General features: G+C 44.0%; 1 protein-coding gene across 1 annotated transcript; it reads right to left on the bottom strand.

The window, feature by feature from the left end:
* Positions 1–9002: 9002 nt before the first annotated feature.
* LOC307176348 (histone-lysine N-methyltransferase SETD2-like) lies at positions 9003–11910 on the bottom strand (the record flags this gene model as incomplete). Its single annotated transcript, XM_079902398.1, is given in 3 exon segments — positions 9003–9727; positions 9730–10809; positions 10812–11910. Coding segments are annotated over 3 exon segments (2904 nt in total).
* Positions 11911–21300: the final 9390 nt, after the last annotated feature.

The raw sequence follows: 21300 nt of genomic DNA, 5'->3' as shown, positions 1-21300 counted from the left end.
AAGATAAAGTGATATGATGCCTGGAATTTGCTTCAGAATAACCTGGAAAGGAAAAGTGGGTGAGAGGGGGTCTAGATGAAATCATGTTGAAGATAGGTAGAAGTTAACCAAGATGGGTAAAAATTGTGACAAGTGGGGACTGGGATTAAGGACATATTGAGTGGAGACCAGAACGTTAGTTAAGTCCTCTTTGAATTGGCACAGACTGTGAAGGTATTTGTGTCCCATGTGAATGCCCACCAAAGGCCATCAACTGCACAAGAGGCTCTTAATGATGAGGTGGACAAAGTACCTCGCTATGGATGTGAGTCAGCTTCTTTCCCCAGCACTGCAGCGCTAGTTCAATAGACCCCTAAACAAAGAGGCTGAGGTGGCAAGGATGGAGGTTATGTATGGATTCGACAACATGTAATTTCCCTTACTAAGGCTGGCCTGGCTAGTGCTTCTGCTGAGTGCCTAATGGGCCAACGGAGAGTCCAGCCTGGAGTCTCTAATATGGCATCATCCCCAGGGGGACAAGCCAGTCACCTAGTGGCAGGTTGATTACCCTGGACTTCTATCATGGAGGGGCAGAGATCTGTTCTCATGGAAATAGACCTGTATTCTGGATACAGATTTGTCTTCCCTGCGCTTAATGCTTCTGCTAGCACTACCATTCATGGACTCACAAGAATGCCTTATCCACCACCTTACATTCTAAACAGGATTGTCTCTTTTATATATATATATATATATATATTTTAATTTATTTGGCTGTGCTGGTTCTTAGTTGCAGCATGTGGGATCTTCACTGCCGCGTGCGGGATCTTTAGTTGCGACGTGCAGGATCTAGGTCCCTGACCAGGGATTGAACCCAGGCCCCCCTGCATTGGGATCACAGAGTCTTAACTGCTGGACCACCAGGTAAGTCTCTAAACAGCATTGTTTCTGATCAAGAAACTTCATGTCACAGCGAAGAAGTGCAGCGATAGGGCTTGTCCCATGGAATTAACTCGTCTTTCCACATCCCCCATCACCTGGGAGTGACTGGCCTAAATGAGAGGGGAAATGGTTACTGAGGACTCATTGATGGTACCAGTTGGTAGACAACATCCTGAAAGAATGGGGTTCTGTCTTACAGGTGCAGTATATGCTCTGGATCAGAAAGCATTACATGGTGTTCTCGCTCCTATAGCCAGAATACAAGTGGCAGAAGTGCAAGTGGCTTCTCTCACTATTACATCTTATAACCCATTTGCAGATTTTTGCTTCCTGTCCTGACAACTTTGAGCTCTGCTGGTTTGGATATCTAAGTATCCAATAAGGGAATGCTTCTGCCAGGGGATACAACAATGTTTCCACCGAATTGGAAGATGAGACTATGTGTTTAAAATAACAGAAATGTCTTTATCCCCTGGTTTCTGTGGGTCAAGGATCTAGGAGCAGGTTAGCTGAGTCCTCTGCTCAGGGTGTCACTGTGCTGAAATCAAAGTGCTGGCTGAGGCTGCAATCTCACCTGGGGCTCAGGGTCCTCTGCGCAGGTCATGTGGTCGTTAGCAGAACTCGGTGCCTTGCAGCTGCATGATTAACGTCCCTGTTCTCTTGCTGTCAGCTGGGGATGGCTCTCAGCACCTGGGGGTCGTTCTCAGGGCCTTGCCACGCAGCCCCTCCTATCTCAACCTGGCTGTTTTGCTTCCAGACTAGCAAGAGAACTCTTCTGCTTTTTTATTGTTCTGAAACATGTTTTTATTTTTCATTTAACATTAAGAACATCTTTGTTGTTGTTGTTGTTGTTTTGTGGAATTTTTTTTGTTTTTTTGTCTTTTTTTTTTGGCCGCTAGTGCAGCATGCAGGATCTTAGCTCCCCGACCAGGGATCGAACCCGTTCCCCTCTGCAGTGGAAGCACAGAGTCTTAACCACTGGATCACCAGGGAAGTCCCAAGAATGTCTTTTCATGTAGACAAATGTATGTTTACCTCATCGTAGTAAACAGCTGCACAGCATTCCATTGTAGTAATAGATCATCATTTATTTAGCTAGACCCTAGTGACGGACTGACTGCTAACATTGCTTTCTATTCCCGCTGTTTCAAACAATGCTGCAGTGAAATTTCCTTGCACACACAGTATGTCCTGGGGCATTTCTGCAAGAGTGCCTGTAGGGCAAATTATCCCTGGGTCCAAGAGGAAGCATGTTTCAAATTTTGATATATCACTGACTTACCCTCAATTATTATGACAATTTTCACTCCTGCCAATAGTGTTGGAGAATTTCTGTTCTCCCTACCCTAGCCAGCATGGGATCTTATGAAACTTTTTTTTCCTTCCAGTTTCCTTGAGATATAACTGACATACAGCACTGTATAAGTTTAAGGTGCATGGCATAATGATTGGGCTTAAGTACATCTTGAAATGATGATCACAATAAGTTTAGTGAACCTCCATCATCTCATACAGATACAAAATAAAAGAAAGAGAAAAAAATGTTTTTCTCCTTCTGATGAGAACTTAGAACTTAGTTTCTTAACAGCCTTCACAGATAACATACAGCAGTGTCAATTACATTTATCACGTACATTACATCCCTAGTACTTATTTCTGTAACTGGAAGTTTGTACCTTTTGACTATTTTCATCCACTTCCCCCTCCCCTCAGTCCCCACCTCTAGTAACCACAAATCTGATCTCTTTTTCCATAAGTTTGTCTGTTTCTTTTTGAAACTTCATTGACCTACAACACTATGTTAGTTCCTTTTGTGCAATATGGTGATTCGATATTTCTATACATTTCAAAATAATCGCCATGATAAGTCTGGTTGGCAACCAGCTGTTTGTTTTCTGAATCTATGACTCTGTTTCTGTTCTGTTGTGCTTATTCATTTGTTTTGTTTTTTAGATTCCACATATAAGTGAAACCAAACAACATTTGTCTTTGTAAATATCTTCTTTCATTCAGTAGGTGGCCTTTTTTTTTTTTGTGAATAGATGTTGAATTTTGTCAAAAGATTTTTCTTCATCTATTGAGCTGATCATATGATTTCTATTCTTCAGTTTGTTAATGTGGTGTGTCACACTGATGGGTTGGTAGATATTGAATCTCTTTCATCCCTGGAATAAATCCCACTTGATCATGGTGTATGATCCTCTTAATGTGTTGTTGAATTCAGTTTGCTAATATTTTGTTGAGGATTTTTGCATCTGTGTTCATCAGTGATATTGGCCGTAATTTTGTTTTCTTGTGTTCTGTTTGTCTAGTTTTGGTATCAGGGTGATGCTGTCCTCGTAGAATAAGTTCGGAAGAGTTCCTTCCTCCGCAATCTTTTGAACTAGTTTGAGAAGGGTAGATGTTAACTCTTCTTTAAATGTTTGGTAGGATTCACCTGTAAAGCCATCTGGTCTGGGATTTTTTGTTTGTTGGGAGATTTTTTACTACAGACTTAATTTCATTCCTGGTCATTCATCTGTTCATATTTTCTACTTCTTCCTGATTCAGTCAGGAGATTGTACCTTTATTGGAATTTGTCCTCTTCTTCTAGTTTGTCCACTTTATTGACATATAGTTGTTCATTGTAATCTCTTATGATCCTTTGTACTTCTGTAGTGTTTGTTGTAACTGCCCCTTTTTGTTTCATTTTATTTTGGGGGGCCTTCTCTTTTTTTCTTGATGAGTCTGGCTAAAGGTTTATCGATTTTGTTTATCTTTTCAAAGAACCAGGTCTTAATTTCATTGATCTTTTCTATTTTTTTGTTTAGTCACTATTTCATTTATTTCTGCTCTGATCTTGGTATCTTTCCTTAACTAACTTTGGGTATTGTTTGTTTTTCCTTTAGATGTAAGGTTAGATTGTTGATTTGATATTTTTCTTGCGTTCTGAGGTAGACTTGTATCACTATAAAATTCTCTCTTAGAACAGCTTTTGCTGCATTCCATAGATTTTGGATTGTGTTTTCATTTTCATTTGTCTCCAGGTATTTTCTTATTTCCTCTTTGATGTCTTCAATGGCCGATTGGTTGTTTAGTAGCATATTGTTTAGCTTCCACGTGTTTGTGTTTTGGGTAGTTTTTTCCTTGTAGTTGATTTTTAGTCTCATAGCACTGGCTCAGAAAAGATGCTTGCTATGATGTATGGTCAGGCCCTCAAGATGGCTGTTCTCTTGCTCTCTGTACCTCCCCTCATCAACCAGTCCCTGCTTTACTCACATGACTCTCTAATCCTCTTAATTATAGGGCTTAATTAGTAACTGCCTACCTCCTTGCCCCCTGCCGCAGCTGCTGGTTTCCCTGGTAATTGATGAGCTAATCTGGCATCAATTCACCCTATAAATGTAGCCGCCTTCTTCCCGGAGTGGTGGAGACTGCTGCCGTGTCCTGCCTGCTGTCTGCCACGCACAGTGAGCTGTTGCTCCAGGACCTTGCTTCATGTGTAAGTTTCTCTTGTCCAACAAATCCCTGATGTCTCTGTTGCTGTCTCTGGGTGAGAAAACTCCTGGGAGCTGAGATGTCAGGACATAAGGACGGGAAACAGAAAGTTGTGGAGGTGATCGGGAGGAGGCCATCTACTAGCATGTGGGGGTGGTAGCTGTGTACCATGAGAGATGTCTTTTTCTTCCATTATGTTGATGATATCCTGTTAACCTCAGTCTTTTCCCAGTTTAAAAGTGGGAGCCCAGTGCTCCTCATTCATCTGACTGCACGGGGGTGGCTGGTGAATAGAGACAAAACTCAAGGACCTGGATTATCTACAAAATACAAGCATACCCCTGACCTACCACCCCTAAACAATTAGAGACACAGGCTTTAGGGATATGCATTCAGAGACAGACTTGTGAATTAACATAGCCTGTTACCCGGGAGTGTTTTGTTGAGATCTGTGGCAACAGCAACATAATAAGAGTGCCCTTGGGCTTCTGGTCCCCACTATGGAAGGGGGCAGAGCAATGATAGAGTGTGATGGAACAACAGCTATATGCAGTCTACATACACCACAACAGGTGGAAGACATTACAAAAAACCTACCGATTCTTTGAGCATGCAGACAACCACTATTCATTTGTATGCAACATATAGGATCCCCGTGGACATCGATAGTGACCAAGGAATCTACTTTATTGGCCATGAAGTTCAGGAATGGGCCGATACAAAGGACGTACAGGGGCATTTCCACCTGCCTTACAACCCCACTGCTGCCGGGCTATGAAGAGACTACTTAAACAACAGTTGAGGTGGGAAACTCACTCTTAACACGTGGACACATCCCAGGAGCAGTTATCCCAGTGCCGACGCCATGTTAACCCGGAGATAACTAGTCAACACTGTTCGAGTTCAACTGCTGACCACCGAAGGACTGTTGCCAACTACAGGTCAGGACAGCAACTCATTTTTGCCCTTCACAGGATCTATCCCCAGGAGAACATATTATAAATAGCCCTGAGGACTGGCAGGTAAGTCCTCAGTGGTTCGGGTTTGCTGTCCCATTGGGGAATAGGATCAGAAAGGGATTTACAGATTTCACCTGTCTTCTCCCCAGCCCCACCTCAGATTACTAAGGTAATTAATCCAGGCCTCTACTGTAGAGAGGCATCATTATACTAACCCTGTGTACTGTTACACCACCTCTCCAGTATTCGGCACTGGCTGTGGAGACTGAGGGTGGGCAGGTGGTATGGTATTGCAGGCCAGGACAAAACGCGTAGACAGGGGTGGCATTACCTCAGAATGATGTTACTGCTTGTATTTTGCTTAATGGTCATGATCTTCCCTATATTGTGCTGTTAGACATCTTGCAGCTTGGCCTACTCTGAGTGAAGGGAATCTGTTTGTGGACTGGGTGACAATGGTGGCCTCACTGAGAAACGAGTTTGATTGGTGGCTGTACAGCGAAATGCCATTGTCAACCTCTGAGAGTCCATGAAAAATTGACTTGATAAGCTCCTGGTTCCAAAGCCCACCTGTTGGACTGTCTGTATCGCATTTGTGGTGTTTGGTTGCAGTTGTACTTCTACCTACCTGTCCTCGGGGATATAGCAGAAGAAGTATGGGCCGAGATTATAAAGGTTGTACAGGGTATGTAAGGGTGGAGTGTTTGACCACGCCATTCAAGATGACTGTCCTCTTGCTCTGTGTATCCCCTGTTCAGCCAGTACCTGCTTCACTCACATGACTATCCAATCTCCTTAATTATAGGGCTTAATTAGTAACTGCCTATGTGCTTGCTTCCTGCCCCAGCTGCTGGTCTCTCTGGTGATTTATGAGCCAACCTGACCGTTAATTCCCCCTATAAATGGTAGCCTCCTCCTCCCCAGGGTAGCAAAGACTGCTGCCATGTCCTGCTTGCTGTCTGCCACAAACAGTGAGGTGTTGCTCCAGGACCTTGCTTCAGGTGTGTAAGATCCCTTGTCCAATAAGTCACTGATGTCTCTGTTGCTGTCTCTAGGCTCTTTCTTCAGTCTTGAGGCTGGCAACTACAAGCCTTGCAGGCCTGTGGGGTGCAGCCCAACATATGATTTTGATCTTCAGTTTACTGCGACTTGTCTTGTGGCATAGCATGTGATCTATCCTGGAGAATAGAACTTTTGCTTTTAAAAGACTTGCCTGATTAGATAGGTTGGACCCACCCAGGATAATCTCCCGTTGAATTATAGTCAGCTGATTAGGGACCCTAATTTCATCTGCAAAATTCCTTTTGCCATATTGTTGTATAATCATGAAGGTGATATCCAATGGTATTTACAGGTCCCTACAGTGCTCAAAGGAAATTATACTGGTGTTTGCCCCAGGGGGCAGGAATTGTGGGATCCATCTTAGAATTCTGCCTACCACAGACTGCCCCCTGGCCATCTTACACTCCTTATTCCACTGAACCAACAGGTGAAAAATGTTAATCTACTGGTGTTATGATCTCAGTTACCACAGGAAATTGGTTGCCTTTATAATGGAAGCAAGGAGGATTTTTTCTGGAACCTAGGAGATTTTCTGAGGTTCCCTTCAATACTTCCATGCCAACAGTAAAGATCAATGGAAAGCTACAGGAACTGGAAAAAGGCAGGACAATTGAGGATTCAGACCATTCAGAAGGGAAGGATTGAATCATCCTACCAGTAAAGAATCTGGATGGAGCTGTGGGTTCTGGCTGTGGGCAAGGAAAACAGGGAATAAGTGGGTGAAGGTGGAAGCTATAGACGTCAACTCTGACCTCGTGAATAACTACAGAAACCAGGGCTGCTAGCTTTGCATATTTTCTGCTATATGTATGTGTTTATTCTAACTTCTCCTTCCCATTTTTAATTTTATATAACACTAGGTGAAGGTCAACTTTACAGTGTAGTCTTTAGTGGGACCTAAGACTGAAATTGAGGCCTAATTAATATAGGCAGCAATGGATTCAATGACCGTTGGGGTGTGTGTTTTACCTGGGGGAAGGGCAAGAACTTCACTTATCAGAGGGTTAGCTGTTTCTTGCTAAAATGTAGTTTCTTTGCTGGGCAGGCATTGAAATGTGTGTAGAATGGTGCATATGAAAGCTGAGAAGTCAAAGGGGTCGACTGAGCTGCTTATGAACTTATTGCTTCCCAGCTCCAAATTCATTCTCCAATTGCACACCCAGAGTGCTCAGTCCTTTGACTACCTTGTAGCTCCAGCCCAGGAGCCTTGGTGATCACCTTGCTGCGGTCTTAAGAGGCACACCGCGTACTTCTGCCTTCATGCTGTAGCAACCCACAGCCCTCACCACGCACACTCCCAAGCATGACCAGGCCTGACTTTCCTGCCCCCTGCAGGGCTCTTCCTGAGACCTTTCCAAGGTGGGCAATGTCTGCTCTGGCTTGGCACCTGCAGAAACCTCCCAGCTGTCTCAGCAACCTGCTTAGATGCCTTGGCTTGCCTGTGTCCTAGGTGATTGTTTCCTGTTTATCAGATGACCCTAAACCAGTTCTGGCACAGGCAACCCAGCAAACTTTCTCACCAGCCAGTGGTTGTCTACAACCGCACCTTCTCCAAAATTCAATTAACTATCAAGTTAAGAAAAAGGGAATTCTGTTGGAGCCAAACTGAGTATTATAACCTGGGAAGCAGATTCTCAGAAAGCACTGAGAACTCTTCCACCTGTTAGAAGTTGAAGGCATAGACTTATCCTTTTTTTTCTTTAATTGATTCTATTTTTTACATAAAAAGTTCAGTAAAAATTGGATAAAGTAAAGTGATGTTTTTGTTTTTTTTGTTTTGTTTTGTGGTACGCGGGCCTCTCACTGTTGTGGCCTCTCCCGTCACGGAGCACAGGCTCCGGATGCGCAGGCTCAGCGGCCATGGCTCACAGGCCCAGCCGCTCCACAGCATGTGGGATCTTCCCGGACCGGGGCACGAACCTGCGTCCCCTGCACTGGCAGGTGGACTCTCAACCACTGCGCCAGCAGGGAACCCCAAGTAAAGTGATTTTAAGCAGTAAATCAATCTTATCAACATAGCACAAGGCTGGCCGAAACCACAAGGCAGCCTGCTCTGGAATATTTACATGATAACACCTTAAACCTTGCAGGACAACTTAAACCATCCTTACAAAGTCTTCTGTGATCCTAGAATGCAGAGACTTAAAAGCAAAACAAAAGCCAAAAACCAGGAAAGACAAATTATTTTCAATATATTCACATAGACATTAAAATATAATAGAGATCGTCAGGGTAACGGGTCGTGGGTGGGGATGCGCATGAGTCTGTGTGCTGACAGCACCGCCAAGGAGGAGGCCCAGCCTTGAGAGTGGGGTCAGGCCTGGCCGGGGTCTCAGAAGGGAAGGTCTCAAGGGCCTAAACCCTTGCCTCAGATGGCCTCTACCAACAGCTCACAACCAGGGACCGCTTGTTGTAGATGGAGCTCATTTTTGTGAGCTCATTCTGCAGGTTTGAATTCCCCAGGGTGATGTGTCATCAGTAGCACAGCCCTGACAGTGGGGTGGGGAGACAGGGCCCACGGGATTTCTTCTCCCCAGAGTCTCTCCTACCAGCTTGCACGTCCTCCCACCCTGGCCCTGAAGGTCACTCTAATTCAGTGTCCCGTTTGGGTTTGTAAACAGCCCCAAACTTCTGCATGTACTTCTTAATGTACTCCTTGGTTTTGTGTCTCACATCCTCATTGCACTCCAGGTCCTCGGAGTTCTTACAGTACTTCAGCTCCTTATTCATAACGCCGTGAGTCAGCTTGCGAGCTAGGTGTTTGAAATCTTCAGGTGTGGTAATTCTTCCCACTTTGCAGTCAGGTTTCCAGTAAGGGTTCAGGCACTGGACGATGAACTGGGACATCTCTTTTCTGAATACTTGTTTGCTTTTCTTAACCAACTCACTGGAGGCATCTGCTTCTGCTGTATTAGGCTTTTTTGAGGTCTTCATGGGATTTTCATCATATGTTGGGGTTCCCAGGTCCATCTCAGCTTCATGCTCAAGGCTGGCATCCTCTCCTGGGCTTTCCCAAGTAGGAGGATGCCACTGAGTCTGCCTTGTGATCACATGGGAGTAGTAAATCTTCCCTTCTGGGTCTCGGGCTGTCTTCCAGTTGGGAGGTAAGACAATGGTTTTTGGTTTGGGAGGAGATGGGGGTGGTAAGTCCAAGAGGTTATTTGTCACAACCATTTCACGTGGCTGGAAGGGCTGAGGCTGCCCTGGTGCAACTATTGTAGTCACGGCTGTGGCTGGCTGTACCACCACTCCTTGTGGGTGAGCTGTGAGAATCTGCTGTCCCTGGATGTACTGAAGACTTGGCTGGCATAACTCTGTACAGTTGGTGGAGTTGTCTGTGAATAGGGTGACGTCACACCATAGACAGTTGGAGCAGCCTGTCCTTGATGATATAAGGTTGCTTGAGACTGTGCAGGAGAGTACTGCTGCTGTACACTCACGGACTGTTGGTTTGAATCCCAAACACCATAATTCTGTCCCTGGACTGGGCCTGGGGCTGGCAGTGGCAGGACGGTGACCCTGGAGTCTTGGTGTACCACACCATCACTTTGGGCCACATACTGTGAACTGGAAACTTCCACAGGGGCTGCCACATGTGGCACCATGGGCACAGGTGGAGGGGCAGCAAGGGGTTCTGTAGAATGTCCCACCAAGGGCTGAGAATAATCATAAGGAGAAGGAGAACACACAGGATCCATGCTGGGTGTGGGGAGGAGCACCTTTCCAGCATTAAGATTGCTGGGATCCACATAGGCCTGCATGGGGTAACCTGGTGGGTAGCCAGCAAAGGGGTGATGAGAGGCATGGTAGCCAAGAGTGTCACAGGGCAGTGGAGACGCCATTCCCAGGTTCTGCATCTGCTGCTGTTGTTTTTGAGCCTCCCGCTGAGCTACCTCCTGCTCAAACAACTTGCGACGCTCCTCTGTAGAAAGTTGATTGCGATCTTGAATTCGTACTTTCTTTTTAGAAGTTGGTGTATCATATCTGCTACCTGGCCTTTTTGTTCCCCGCTCATAGGCAGAAGGTGGTGGTGAGAGGGAGCCCCTTTGTTTCCTTTTCTCTTTATTTTGAGTTTGTTTGTCTGGGTCTCTCTCTCTTGACCTGTTAGGAGTCTTTGGGGCAACTGTTTGATCTCTGAAGCCCAAAGCATCCCTTCCTCGTTCAGTTATTGTGCTCTCCTTTTCAGTTTGCCTTTTCTTTGGAATTCGATATACCTCCTTTAGGTCTTTCCAACTGTCCAGGAGCTTGGTGGCCAAATCACTTATATCTACTGTTTTATGTGGCTGTTCCTGGCTCTTCTCACTCTCCACATCAGATACACCCTCCTCTTCATCTTGGGATGGTGTTTCCTCAGCAATAGGTTCGTCTAGTTTTGTGCCATTGCTCTCTTAGGCTCTATTTCAGTGTCAGCCTCTGGTTCAGATGTGGGTAGCTTAATGGCCTCCACAGCAATGTCACTATCAACTTTAGACTCAGGCAGCTGTTGAGTGCGTAGCTGTTGTTCCTCTTCTTCTATAGGGACGTTTTCTAACTGGTCAAGGTCCTCTTTGCCATCCTTGCCTTCTAGCTCACTGGTAGCATCAGAGATCGCACTGTCCATGCCATTTTCACTTATAATTTTAAGTCTGCGAAACTTTAGCTTCTTGGGGGTGTCTGTGTCAGCTTCTATGCTCAGCTTGGTGGAAGGATCAGGTGTGTTGAGTGGTGTGTGAGCACGTGATGTATTCTCGCTAGAATACCCATCTCCTTTGCTCAGCTGAGGGACAGCAGTCTTGATTTGAGACCAACGTTGAATAATAGGAAGCACTTTGCTTTCCTCCAACGTATTTTTAGTAGGAATGGGTAGATGTTCCAAAGTCTTTATAATCTCTTCCTGAAGCTTCTGGTTACTTTCCCGGCCATCACGTAGCTCTGCCATCCAGATCCACAACAAAGGCAGCCCCTGACATTCCAGAAAGGACTTCAGGCAAGACTGTGAATGTGTGTTCTGTATGAGCTTGAGACAGGTAAGTTTCTGTTCCAAAGTTTCAATTCTAACCGTTAGCCAGGATAAGCTGAGCACCTGGTTTTTATCAGAGAGACCCTCACCATTCTCCATCAGAGCTTCTAGCTCTCCATCCACCGAATCCTTCTTCCGAGATCGTTCTTTCTTCATTTTCCCTCGTGCTGCTCTGAGGCTGACTCTGTTCTCTCCTCCCAGGTAACCCCGGCAATTAGCCGACCCACAGAAACGTCTCTGTGCTTCCTTGCCATATCTCTGGAACTGATAGTCAAATGTTAACTCTGAGCCTGAAGGAACCAGTTTGGTGGTAAAAATCCCAACTCTCAGTTGTCCGTTCACAGTCCATTTTTGAGTCTCACAGTTTGGTTCACAGCTGTGATTCATGAACCGGGAGCAATTTCCTTTCTGAGTGGCATCTATTATCTCTGCTATATTTTGGAAGAGTTTGAGAAGGATAGGTGTTCGCTCTTCTCTAAATGTTTGATACATTCACCTGTGAAGCCATCTGGTCCTGGGCTTTTGTTTGTTGGAAGATTTTTAATAACAGTTTCAATTTCATTCCTTGTGATTGGTCTCTTCATATTTTCTATTTCTTCTGATTCAGTCTTGGCAGGTTGTGCATTTCTAAGAATTTGTCCATTTCTTCCAGGTTGTCCATTTTATTGGGAGAGAGTTGATTGTAGTAATCTCTCATGATCTTTTGTATTTCTGCAGTGTCAGTTGTTACTTCTCCTTTTTCATTTCTAAATCTATTGATTTGAGTCTTCTCTCTTTTTTTCTTGATGAGTCTGGCTAATGGCTTTTCAATTTTGTTTATCTTCCCAAAGAACCAGCTATTAGTTTTATTGATCTTTGCTATAGTTTCCTTCATTTCTTTTTCATTTATTTCTGATCTGATCTTTGTGATTTCTTTTATTCTGCTAACTGTGGGGGTTTTGTTGTTCTTCTGTCTCTAATTGCTTTAGGTGCAAGATTAAGTTGTTTATTCGAGATGTTTCCTGTTTCTTAAGGTAGGATTGTATTGCTATAAACTTCCCTCTTAGAACTGCTTTTGCTGCATCCCATAGGTTTTGGGTCATCGTGTTTCCATTGTCATTTGTTTCTAGGTATTTTTTGATTTCCTCTCTTTGATTTCTTCAGTGATCACTTCGTTATTAAGTAGTGTATAGTTTAGCCTCCATGTGTTTGTATTTTTTACAGTTCTTTTCCTGTAATTGATATCTAGTCTCATAGTGTTGTGGTCGGAAAAGATATTTGATACGAGTTCAATTTTCTTAAATTTACCAAAGCTTGATTTGTGACCCAAGATAGGATCTATCCTGGAGAATGTTCCATGAGCACTTGAGAAGAATGTGTATTCTCTTGTTTTTGGATGGAATGTCCTATAAATATCAATTAAGTCCATCTTGTTTAATGTAGCATTTAAAGCTTGTGTTTGCTTATTTATTTTCATTTTGGATGATCTGTCCATGGGTGAAAGTGGGGTGTTAAAATCCCCTAATATGATTGTGTTACTGTCGATTTCCCCTTTTATGCCTGTTAGTATTTGCCTTATGTATTGAGGTGCTCCTATGTTGGGTCCATAAATATTTACAATTGTCATATCTTTTTCTTGGATTGATCCCTTGATCATTATGTAGTGTCCTTCTTTGTCTCTTGTAATAGTCTTTATTTTGAAGTCTCTTTTGTCTGATATGAGAATTGCTACTCCAGCTTTCTTTTGATTTCCATTTGCATGGAATATCTTTTTCCATCCCCTTACTTTCAGTCTGTATGTGTCCCTAGGTCTGAAGTGGGTCTCTTGTAGACAGCATGTATACGGGTCTTGTTTTTGTATACATTCAGCCAGTCTGTGTCTTTTGGTGGGAGCATTTAATCCATTTACATTTAAGGTAATTATCGATATATATGTTCCTATTCCCATTTTCTAAATTGTTTTGGGTTTGTTATTGTAGGTCTTTTCCTTCTCTTGTGTTTCTTGCCTAGAGAAGTTCCTTTAGCATTTGTTGTAAAGCTGGTTTGGTGGTGCTGAACTCTCTCAGCTTTTTCTTGTCTGTAAAGGTTTTAATTTCTCCATCAAATCTGCATGAGATCCTTGCTGGGTAGAGTAATCTTGGTTGTAGGTTTCTCTCCCTCATCCCTTTAAATGTGTCCTGCCAGTCCCTTCTGGCTTGCAGAGTTTCTGCTGACAGATCAGCTGTTAACCTTATGGGGATTCCCTTGTGTGTTATTTGTTGTTTTTCCCTTGCTGCTTTTAATATGTTTTCTTTGTATTTAATTTTTGATAGTTTGATTTACATGTGTCTTGGCGTGTTTCTCCTTGGATTTATCCTGTATGGGCCTCTCTGTGCTTCCTGGAGTTGATTAACTATTTCCTTTGCGATATTAGGGAAGTTTTCAACTATCATGTCTTCAAATATTTTCTCAGTCCCTTTTTCTCTTCTTCTTCTGGGACCCATATAATTTGAATGTTGGTGCGCTTAATGTTGTCCCAGAGGTCTCTGAGACTGTCCTCAGTTCTTTTCATTCTTCTTTCTTTATTCTGCTCTGCAGTAGTTATCTCCACTGTTTTACCTTCCAGGTCACTTATCCGTTCTTCTGCCTCTGTTATTCTGCTATTGATCCCTTCTAGAGTATTTTTAATTTCATTTATTGTGGTGTTCACCATTGCTTCTTTCCTCTTTAGTTCTTCTAGGTCCTTGTTAAATGTTTCTTGCATTTTGTCTATTCTATTTCCAAGATTTTGGATCACCTTTACTATCATTATTCTGAATTCTTTTTCAGGTAGACTGCCTGTTTCCTCTTCATTTGTTAGGTCTGCTGGGTTTTTATCTTGCTCCTTCATCTGCTGTGTGTTTTTCTGTCTTCTCATTTTGCTTATCTTACTGTGTTTGGGGTCTCCTTTTTGCAGGCTGCCGGTTCGTAGTTCCCGTTGTTTTTGGTGTCTGTCCCCAGTGGCTAAAGTTGGTTCAGTGGGTTGTGTGGGCTTCCTGGTGGAGGGGACTAGTGCCTGTGTTCTGGTGGATGAGGCTGGATCTTGTCTTTCTGGTGGGCAGGTCCACCTCTGGTGGTGTGTTTTGGGGTGTCTGTGGCCTTATTATGATTTTAGGCAGCCTCTTTGCTAATGGGTGGGGTTGTGTTCCTGTCTTGCTAGTTGTTTGGCATAGGGTGTCCAACAGTGTACTTGCTGGTCGTTGAGTGAAGCTGGGTGTTGGTGTTGAGAGGGAGATCTCTGGGAGATTTTCGCCATTTGATATTACGTGGAGCTGGGAGGTCTCTTGTGGACCAGTGTCCTGAAGTTGGCTCTCCCACGTCAGAGGCACAGCACTGACTCCTGGTTGCAGCACCAAGAGCCTTTCATCCACACGGCTCAGAATAAAAGGGAGAAAAAGTAGAAAGAAAGAGGATAAAATAAAATAAAATGAAATAAAATAAAGATAAAACAAAATTAAGTTATTAAAATAATTATTAAGAAAAAAATTTTTTTGAGTACAAAAAAACCCGGACGGACAGAACCCTAGGACAAATGGTGGAAGCAATGCTATACAGACAAAGTCTCACACAGAAGCATACACATACACACTCACGAAAGGAAGAAAAGGGGAAAAAATCATAAATCTTGCTCTCAAAGTCCACTTCCTCAATTTGGGATGATTCGTTGTCTATTCAGGTACTCCACAGATGCAGGGTACATCAAGTTGATTGTGGAGCTTTAATCCGCGGCTCCTGAGGCTGCTGGGAGAGATTTCCCTTTCTCTTCTTTGTTCTCACAGCTCCCGGTGGCTCAGTTTTGGATTTGGCCCCGCCTCTGTGTGTAGGTCACCGGAGGGAGTCTGTTCTTCGCTCAGACAGGACGGGGTTAAAGGAGCCGCTGATTCGGGGGCTCTGGCTCACTCAGGCCGCGGGGAGGGAGAGGCATGGATGTGGGGCGAGCCTGCGGCGGCAGAGGCCGGCGTGATGTTGCACCAGCCTGAGGCGCGCCATGCGTTCTCCTGGGTAAGTTGTCCCTGGATCCCGGGACCCTGGCAGTGGCGGGCTGCACAGCCTCCCAGGAGGGGGTATGCAGATAGTGACCTGTGCTTGCACACATACTTCTTGGTGGCGGCAGCAGCAGCCTTAACGTCTCATGCCCGTCTCTGGGGTCCGCGCTTTTAGCCACGGCTGGCGCCAGTCTCTGCAGCTCCTTTAAGCCGCGCTCTTAATCCCCTCTCCTCGCGAACCCGGAAACAAAGAGGGAAGAAAAAGTCTCTTGCCTCTTCGGCAGCTCCAGACGGTTTCCCGGACTCCCTCCCGGCTAGACGTGGTGCACTAACCCCCTGCAGGCTGTGCTCACGCCGTCAGTCCTCTCCCTGCTCTCCGACCAAAGCCCGAGCCTCAGCTCCCAGCCCCGCCCGCCCCAGCGGGTGAGCAGACAAGCCTCTCGGGCTGGTGAGTGCCGGTCGGCACCGATCCTCTGTGAGGGAATCTCTCCGCTTTGCCCTCCGCACCCCTGTTGCTGTGCTCTCCTCCGCGGCTCCGAAGCTTTCCCCCTCCGCCACCCGCAGTCTCCGCCGCGAAGGGGCTTCCTAGTGTGTGGATACATTTCCTCCTTCACAGCTCCCTCCCACTGGTGCAGGTCCTGTCCCTATCCTTTTGTCTCTGTTTATTCTTTTTTCTTTTGCCCTACCCAGGTACGTGGGGAATTTCTTGCCTTTTGGGAGGTCTGAGGTCTTCTACCAGCGTTCAGTAAGTCTTCTGCAGGAGTTGTTCCACGTGTGGATGTATTTATGGTGTATCTGTGGGGAGGAAGGTGATCTCCACGTCTTACTCTTCCGCCATCTTCCCCTCCCCCCTGCTTGTATATTTTGGAGATTAATCCTTTGTCAATTGCCTCGTTGACAAATATTTTCTCCCATTCTGAGGGTTGTCTTTTCATCTTGTTTATGGTTTCCTTTGCTGTGCAAAAGCTTTTCATTAGGTCCCATTTGTTTATTTTTGTTTTGATTTCCATTTCTTTAGGAGGTGGGTCAAAAAGGATCTTGCTGTGATTTATGTCATAGAGTGTTCTGCCTATGTTTTCCTCTAAGAGTTCTATAGTGTCTGGCCTGACATTTAGGTCTTTAATTGACCTCCAAAGCCCGGGCCTCAGCTCCCAGCCCCCGCCCACCCCAGCAGGTGAGCAGACAAGCATCTCAGGCTGGTGAGTGCTGGTTGGCACCGATCCTCTGTGTGGGAATCTCTCCACTTTGCCTTCTGCACCCCTGTTGCTGCGCTCTCCTCTGTGGCTCTGAACCTCCCCACCCCCTGTCCCCGCCAGTAAGGGGCCTTCCTAGTGTGTGGAAACTCTTCCTCCTTCACAGCTCCCTCCCAGAGGTGCAGGACCCATCCCTATTCCTTTGTCTCTCTTTTTTTTTTTTCTTTTTTCTTTTGCCCTACCTATGTACCTGGGGATTTTCTTGCCTTTTTGCAGGTCTGAGGTCTTCTGCCAGCGTTCAGTAGGTGTTCTGTAGGCGTTGTTCCACATGTAGATGTATTTTTGATGTATTCGTGGGGAGGAAGGTGATCTCTACGTCTTACTCCTCTGCCATCTTGAAGGTCTCCCGAGCTACATACTTTTAATATCCTCATTTGCAGTAGATACTGTTGACCACCCACCCAAATCCCTTTTACAGGACTGGTGCACCCACAGCCCAGCTGCTGCAGGTGTTGGTTAATAGCTCATACCTCCACCTTACTTGGAGGATTGCCCTTGGAGGAGAGGCACCCAGCCAGCCCTCCATCTCCTCCTTCCCACACCATGGGTAGTCAAGGACTGCCTGATATGGGAACATAATAGCCCAGCCCCTCAACTCTGGGCAGGACAACCTCTGTGGTCCATCCATACTGCAGAGTGCCCTGCTGGGTCAGGCTGAGGCTGAACTTCTGAAAACTCTGTTTCCCCTGCCAAATGCTGTTTTCTTTACTCCCTTATAAATTTCTTCTAAGGGCACTTCCTCAATAAATACTTGCCCAAGAATTCCCATCTCAGGCATGGCTCCAGAGGAACTGATTTTACAGATGATGAAACTTGAGACAGAGAAGGGTAAAGTGATTTGCCTAAGGTCAAACAGAAAATGGGAAAGCTGAAGTTTGAAGCCAGACAGTCTGGCTCCCAGCCTGCACTCTTCCCCACCAGTGTAATGACTACTTCTCCAACCTCCTTTGTGGCCACCTCCTTTCATAGGTGGCTGGGTTTTTGTTAAATTTGGCTTAAATTTTAAAGAATGAGTTGATACATGGTTTGAACAAAACTTTTACTACTGAAATAAGAGACTGAATAATGAATTATTCACCTTGGAAGAATAAAGGGACATATTGCTCCTTCTGGCCACAAGGCAGTCCTATAGGGGAACCCCACTATGACCATAAAGTAAGTACTGCTCAACCAGGGGGCACGACAGAGGCTGATAACCCTGCCCCCCAACCACCCATGGCGGTTTTAGGCCATCATAGGGAGAAACCAAGCCACATAAAAGAAGTCGAACCCATCCAAGGATAACTCCTTGGGAAGCTAGACTCAGAGGCAGCACACATGTGATCCACCACACTGTCCTCAGAAAGTTGTTCAGATCATATCTCATATCTGAATTAGGCTACGAAATTAATACTGGGAAATTGTGCCCGTGCAAACAGCCACCTGTGGGAATACCAGCTGGGTTTATGTATTCTTGCAAGTACTCAGTTGGGCACTAAAGGAAATCGGGCCCTGAAATGGCCAAATTGGGGTCCTTTTGACACTCCAAAATGCTTTTTTTTTTTTTTTTTTTTTTTTTTTCCAAAATGCTTTTGAGTGTGAAGTTAAAGCCGGCAGTCTTCTGGATCTGTGCCTGCAACGTTTACCGGAAACAACAGTGGTAATATTTTTCTAAAATTAGATTAGCAGGAAAAATATTTGGAGGGCTAGCTCCATGGATCCTTTGGAGAAACATCCAAGTTGTTAAAATTTTAGAGAGCTCTTATCTTAAGCTGTTTTACCTATTCTAATTGGTATGTAGATGCCCCCAAAGGCTTCAGAATTCCAAAATAGCCTCATTGAAAGATTTGTTGTAGAAGGCTACTGAAAGTAATGATATAAAAGGTACCTCTATCCTTCTTTGAGTACTCATTCTAGTAATCTTCTGAATTGCCTTTCCAGTCTGAAGACACTATTAAGTGGTTACCTTTAGAAATGGGACCACATGAGGCTGTAGACAAGCCTCTTCATATCAAAGGCCAAACTGAGGTTCATAGTTAAACCCAGGGGAGGATCCTCAAAAGTGTTTGTAAGTGGATTCCCAAAATGGGAGGCCACCAGTCTGACTGGTGGAGCCTGATAGGAATTGATTTTTTGGGGAGGGGCACTTCTCCCCTAAGCTAAATGAGGGAAAGTAAAACATTCTAACATAGATGAATGGGTGTGTCAGTCCTTTGATATCATTGAGGTGGCCACCCAATTCTTTGAGGAAAAAAAACTGTCCTTGTTTTACAAGCCTAGTCTTTACAGGACCAGAGGTGTGCATCCAGAAATAATCCAAAGCCTACCAATCCTTTTACCACTCCCCAAACCTCCCCTATTTATCATAAGAGGCTTGTAAGTGTTGAGGGAAAAAAATTGTTTTCTGGCCTTTTGGGAACAAAGTCATCCTAGAAGGAGCTTGCCTTTCTCCTCCTATGCCTTTGAGATGCAAATGTTTTACCTGATTTTTTCCAGGAACGCTTATCTCTGCTATGTTTTTAAAATGCAAATTCCAGGAAAGAGGGTAGGTAATTTGGAACTTATCAAGGACAAATAGAAATCTTAAGTGTCTTTTCCATAAATAGTAGTAAAAAGTGTTTAGCCATAGACAGGTGACCTTGATTTGTTCCATCTGCCGGAAACCCAGTGTGTATCCAACCTCTTTTGTAACTGATCGATTTTATATTGTTGTACCCGATTCATGACTGAAATTTTGGGATGGGAGCTATGAGGTCTCTGTTGAGTGTGTGTACGTAGCTATATGTGTGTTGCAGATGTGTGTTGCAGATGTGTGGTATTGCCAAAATTCATTTGTAAAAGAGCTCTACTTAATTGGCTTAAAGGAAATTAAGTGTTTACAAAAATACTTGGAAATATAAAAGAAACTGGCCAGAATGAACTTCAGGTTCATATGATCTGGAAAATGTTCAGTATTGAATTAATATCTGGTATTAAAGTTAGCCTAAGCTTGTTGGTTTGATTAATACGGACACGTCTTTAGAGAAGATGTTGCAGGAAAGAGTGGGGCACGAAAGGATGGTCATGTCCCAGGTCTCGGGCGAGTCTCTGGAACGGCCACCAAGTGTGGGTTCTTGGCTTCGCTCAGGAAAGAACTCAAGAGCGAGCCATGGTAAAGTGAAAGGTTTATTCAGGGAGATACACACTCCATAGACACAGTGTGGGCCATCGCAGAAGGCAAGAGGCCATGGGAGAAACACACTCCACAAACAGTGTGGGCATTCTTGGAAGGTGAGAGGTCCCAGGGTATATATAGGGCTGTCAGTTTCTATAGGGGTGGGTAATTTCATAGGCTAATTAATGGGAGGAGTATTCCATCTATTTTGGGGAAGAGGTGGGGACTTCCAGGAATTGAGCCACTGCCCACTTTTTTGACCTTTTATGTTTGGCCTTGGAACTGTCATGGCACCTGCGGATGTGTCATTTAGCGTGCTGATGTATCACAGTGAGCATATACTGAGGCTCAAGTCGACTCGTCTGCCATCTTGGACCTAGTTGGTTCTAACCAGTTTATGATGCATCCTTGGGCTATGTCATTCTTTTAAAGGTTGTGCCCTGCCCCTTTCCTGTCTGAGTCATCAATATTAAATATAATACTTTCACTGTACCTAGGTTTACTAGAAATCAAATAAGACCTTATTACTGTTAAAGTTTGTCAGCAAGAAAAATAATGGTATGAAAACGTTTTAAGTAAATAAAATAGAGGTAAATAAGAGCTTTAGGTAAACTCTTTAGGAATAACTGTTTTGGGAATGTCTACTTTAAGGATAATATCTCCAGATTTTGGTAACCGGAAATAAAACTAAGTTAAACTACGAGAATTTCTTCACTATCTGGGTCATTACAAGTAGGATAAAATACTAGAACATTAATTGCTGGTCAGGCCTAAGTTTACCTACTTTTGTCTTATGAGAAACTGAAGATGTTTATTAGATACATGTCTTGTATCACATTGAAGAAAGAAATTCTATAAGAAGGTGTATGTTTCTAGAGGTTATAAAATACGTTCATAATTGTCAATCAGGAAATGCTGGTATGACAGTTTATAATTACTTGCTTCTTGGTTTTTGCTAGAGATTAAGATTTTAAGGTTAAGAATTATAAGGGAAACATTTCAGTATGCAAGGAAAGTAGGATGTGTGTTTTCAGCCAAAAAAAGAGGAATGAAAATGTATTTTGTTAAAAAAAGGTCATTTTGTCCTAGAGCTGGTTGTTTCTAAATGGATAAAGTTGTCAAATGTTTGTGGAAAGGGAACACAGAGTTTTGTATATGAACAGGATTAGCCTAAATTAGATACGATTGAACTTAATTAAGAAAGTGAATTTTAAAAGTAAAGTGGTACAAAACCTGAATTTGGTTCTCTGAAAGGACAAAGTTTTCTTAAAATATTGAACTGTTTTTGATAATTGTGAGTTTCTTTGTGTTTAAGTGATCTGTATTTGCTAGTGAGATCTTCTATTGTCACTTTAGTTAAGTGAATGGGTGTTGTTTCACAGTGACCTGTGATTCTATTTGACCAAGTGTTGTAAAACTTCTTGATATTTTTGACAAACTTCCCAAAGATAAAATCCTAAATGAAGCTCATCTGACCTCTAGCTAATTTTGAAGTTTTCCAAAGGGTCCCTAG

The sequence above is a fragment of the Stenella coeruleoalba genome (genome assembly GCF_951394435.1).
Source record: "Stenella coeruleoalba genome assembly, chromosome: 17".
Classification (NCBI taxonomy): domain Eukaryota; kingdom Metazoa; phylum Chordata; class Mammalia; order Artiodactyla; family Delphinidae; genus Stenella; species Stenella coeruleoalba.
The sequence above is the reverse complement of the archived record's forward strand: the minus strand, read 5'-3'. Positions and strand labels throughout refer to the sequence as shown.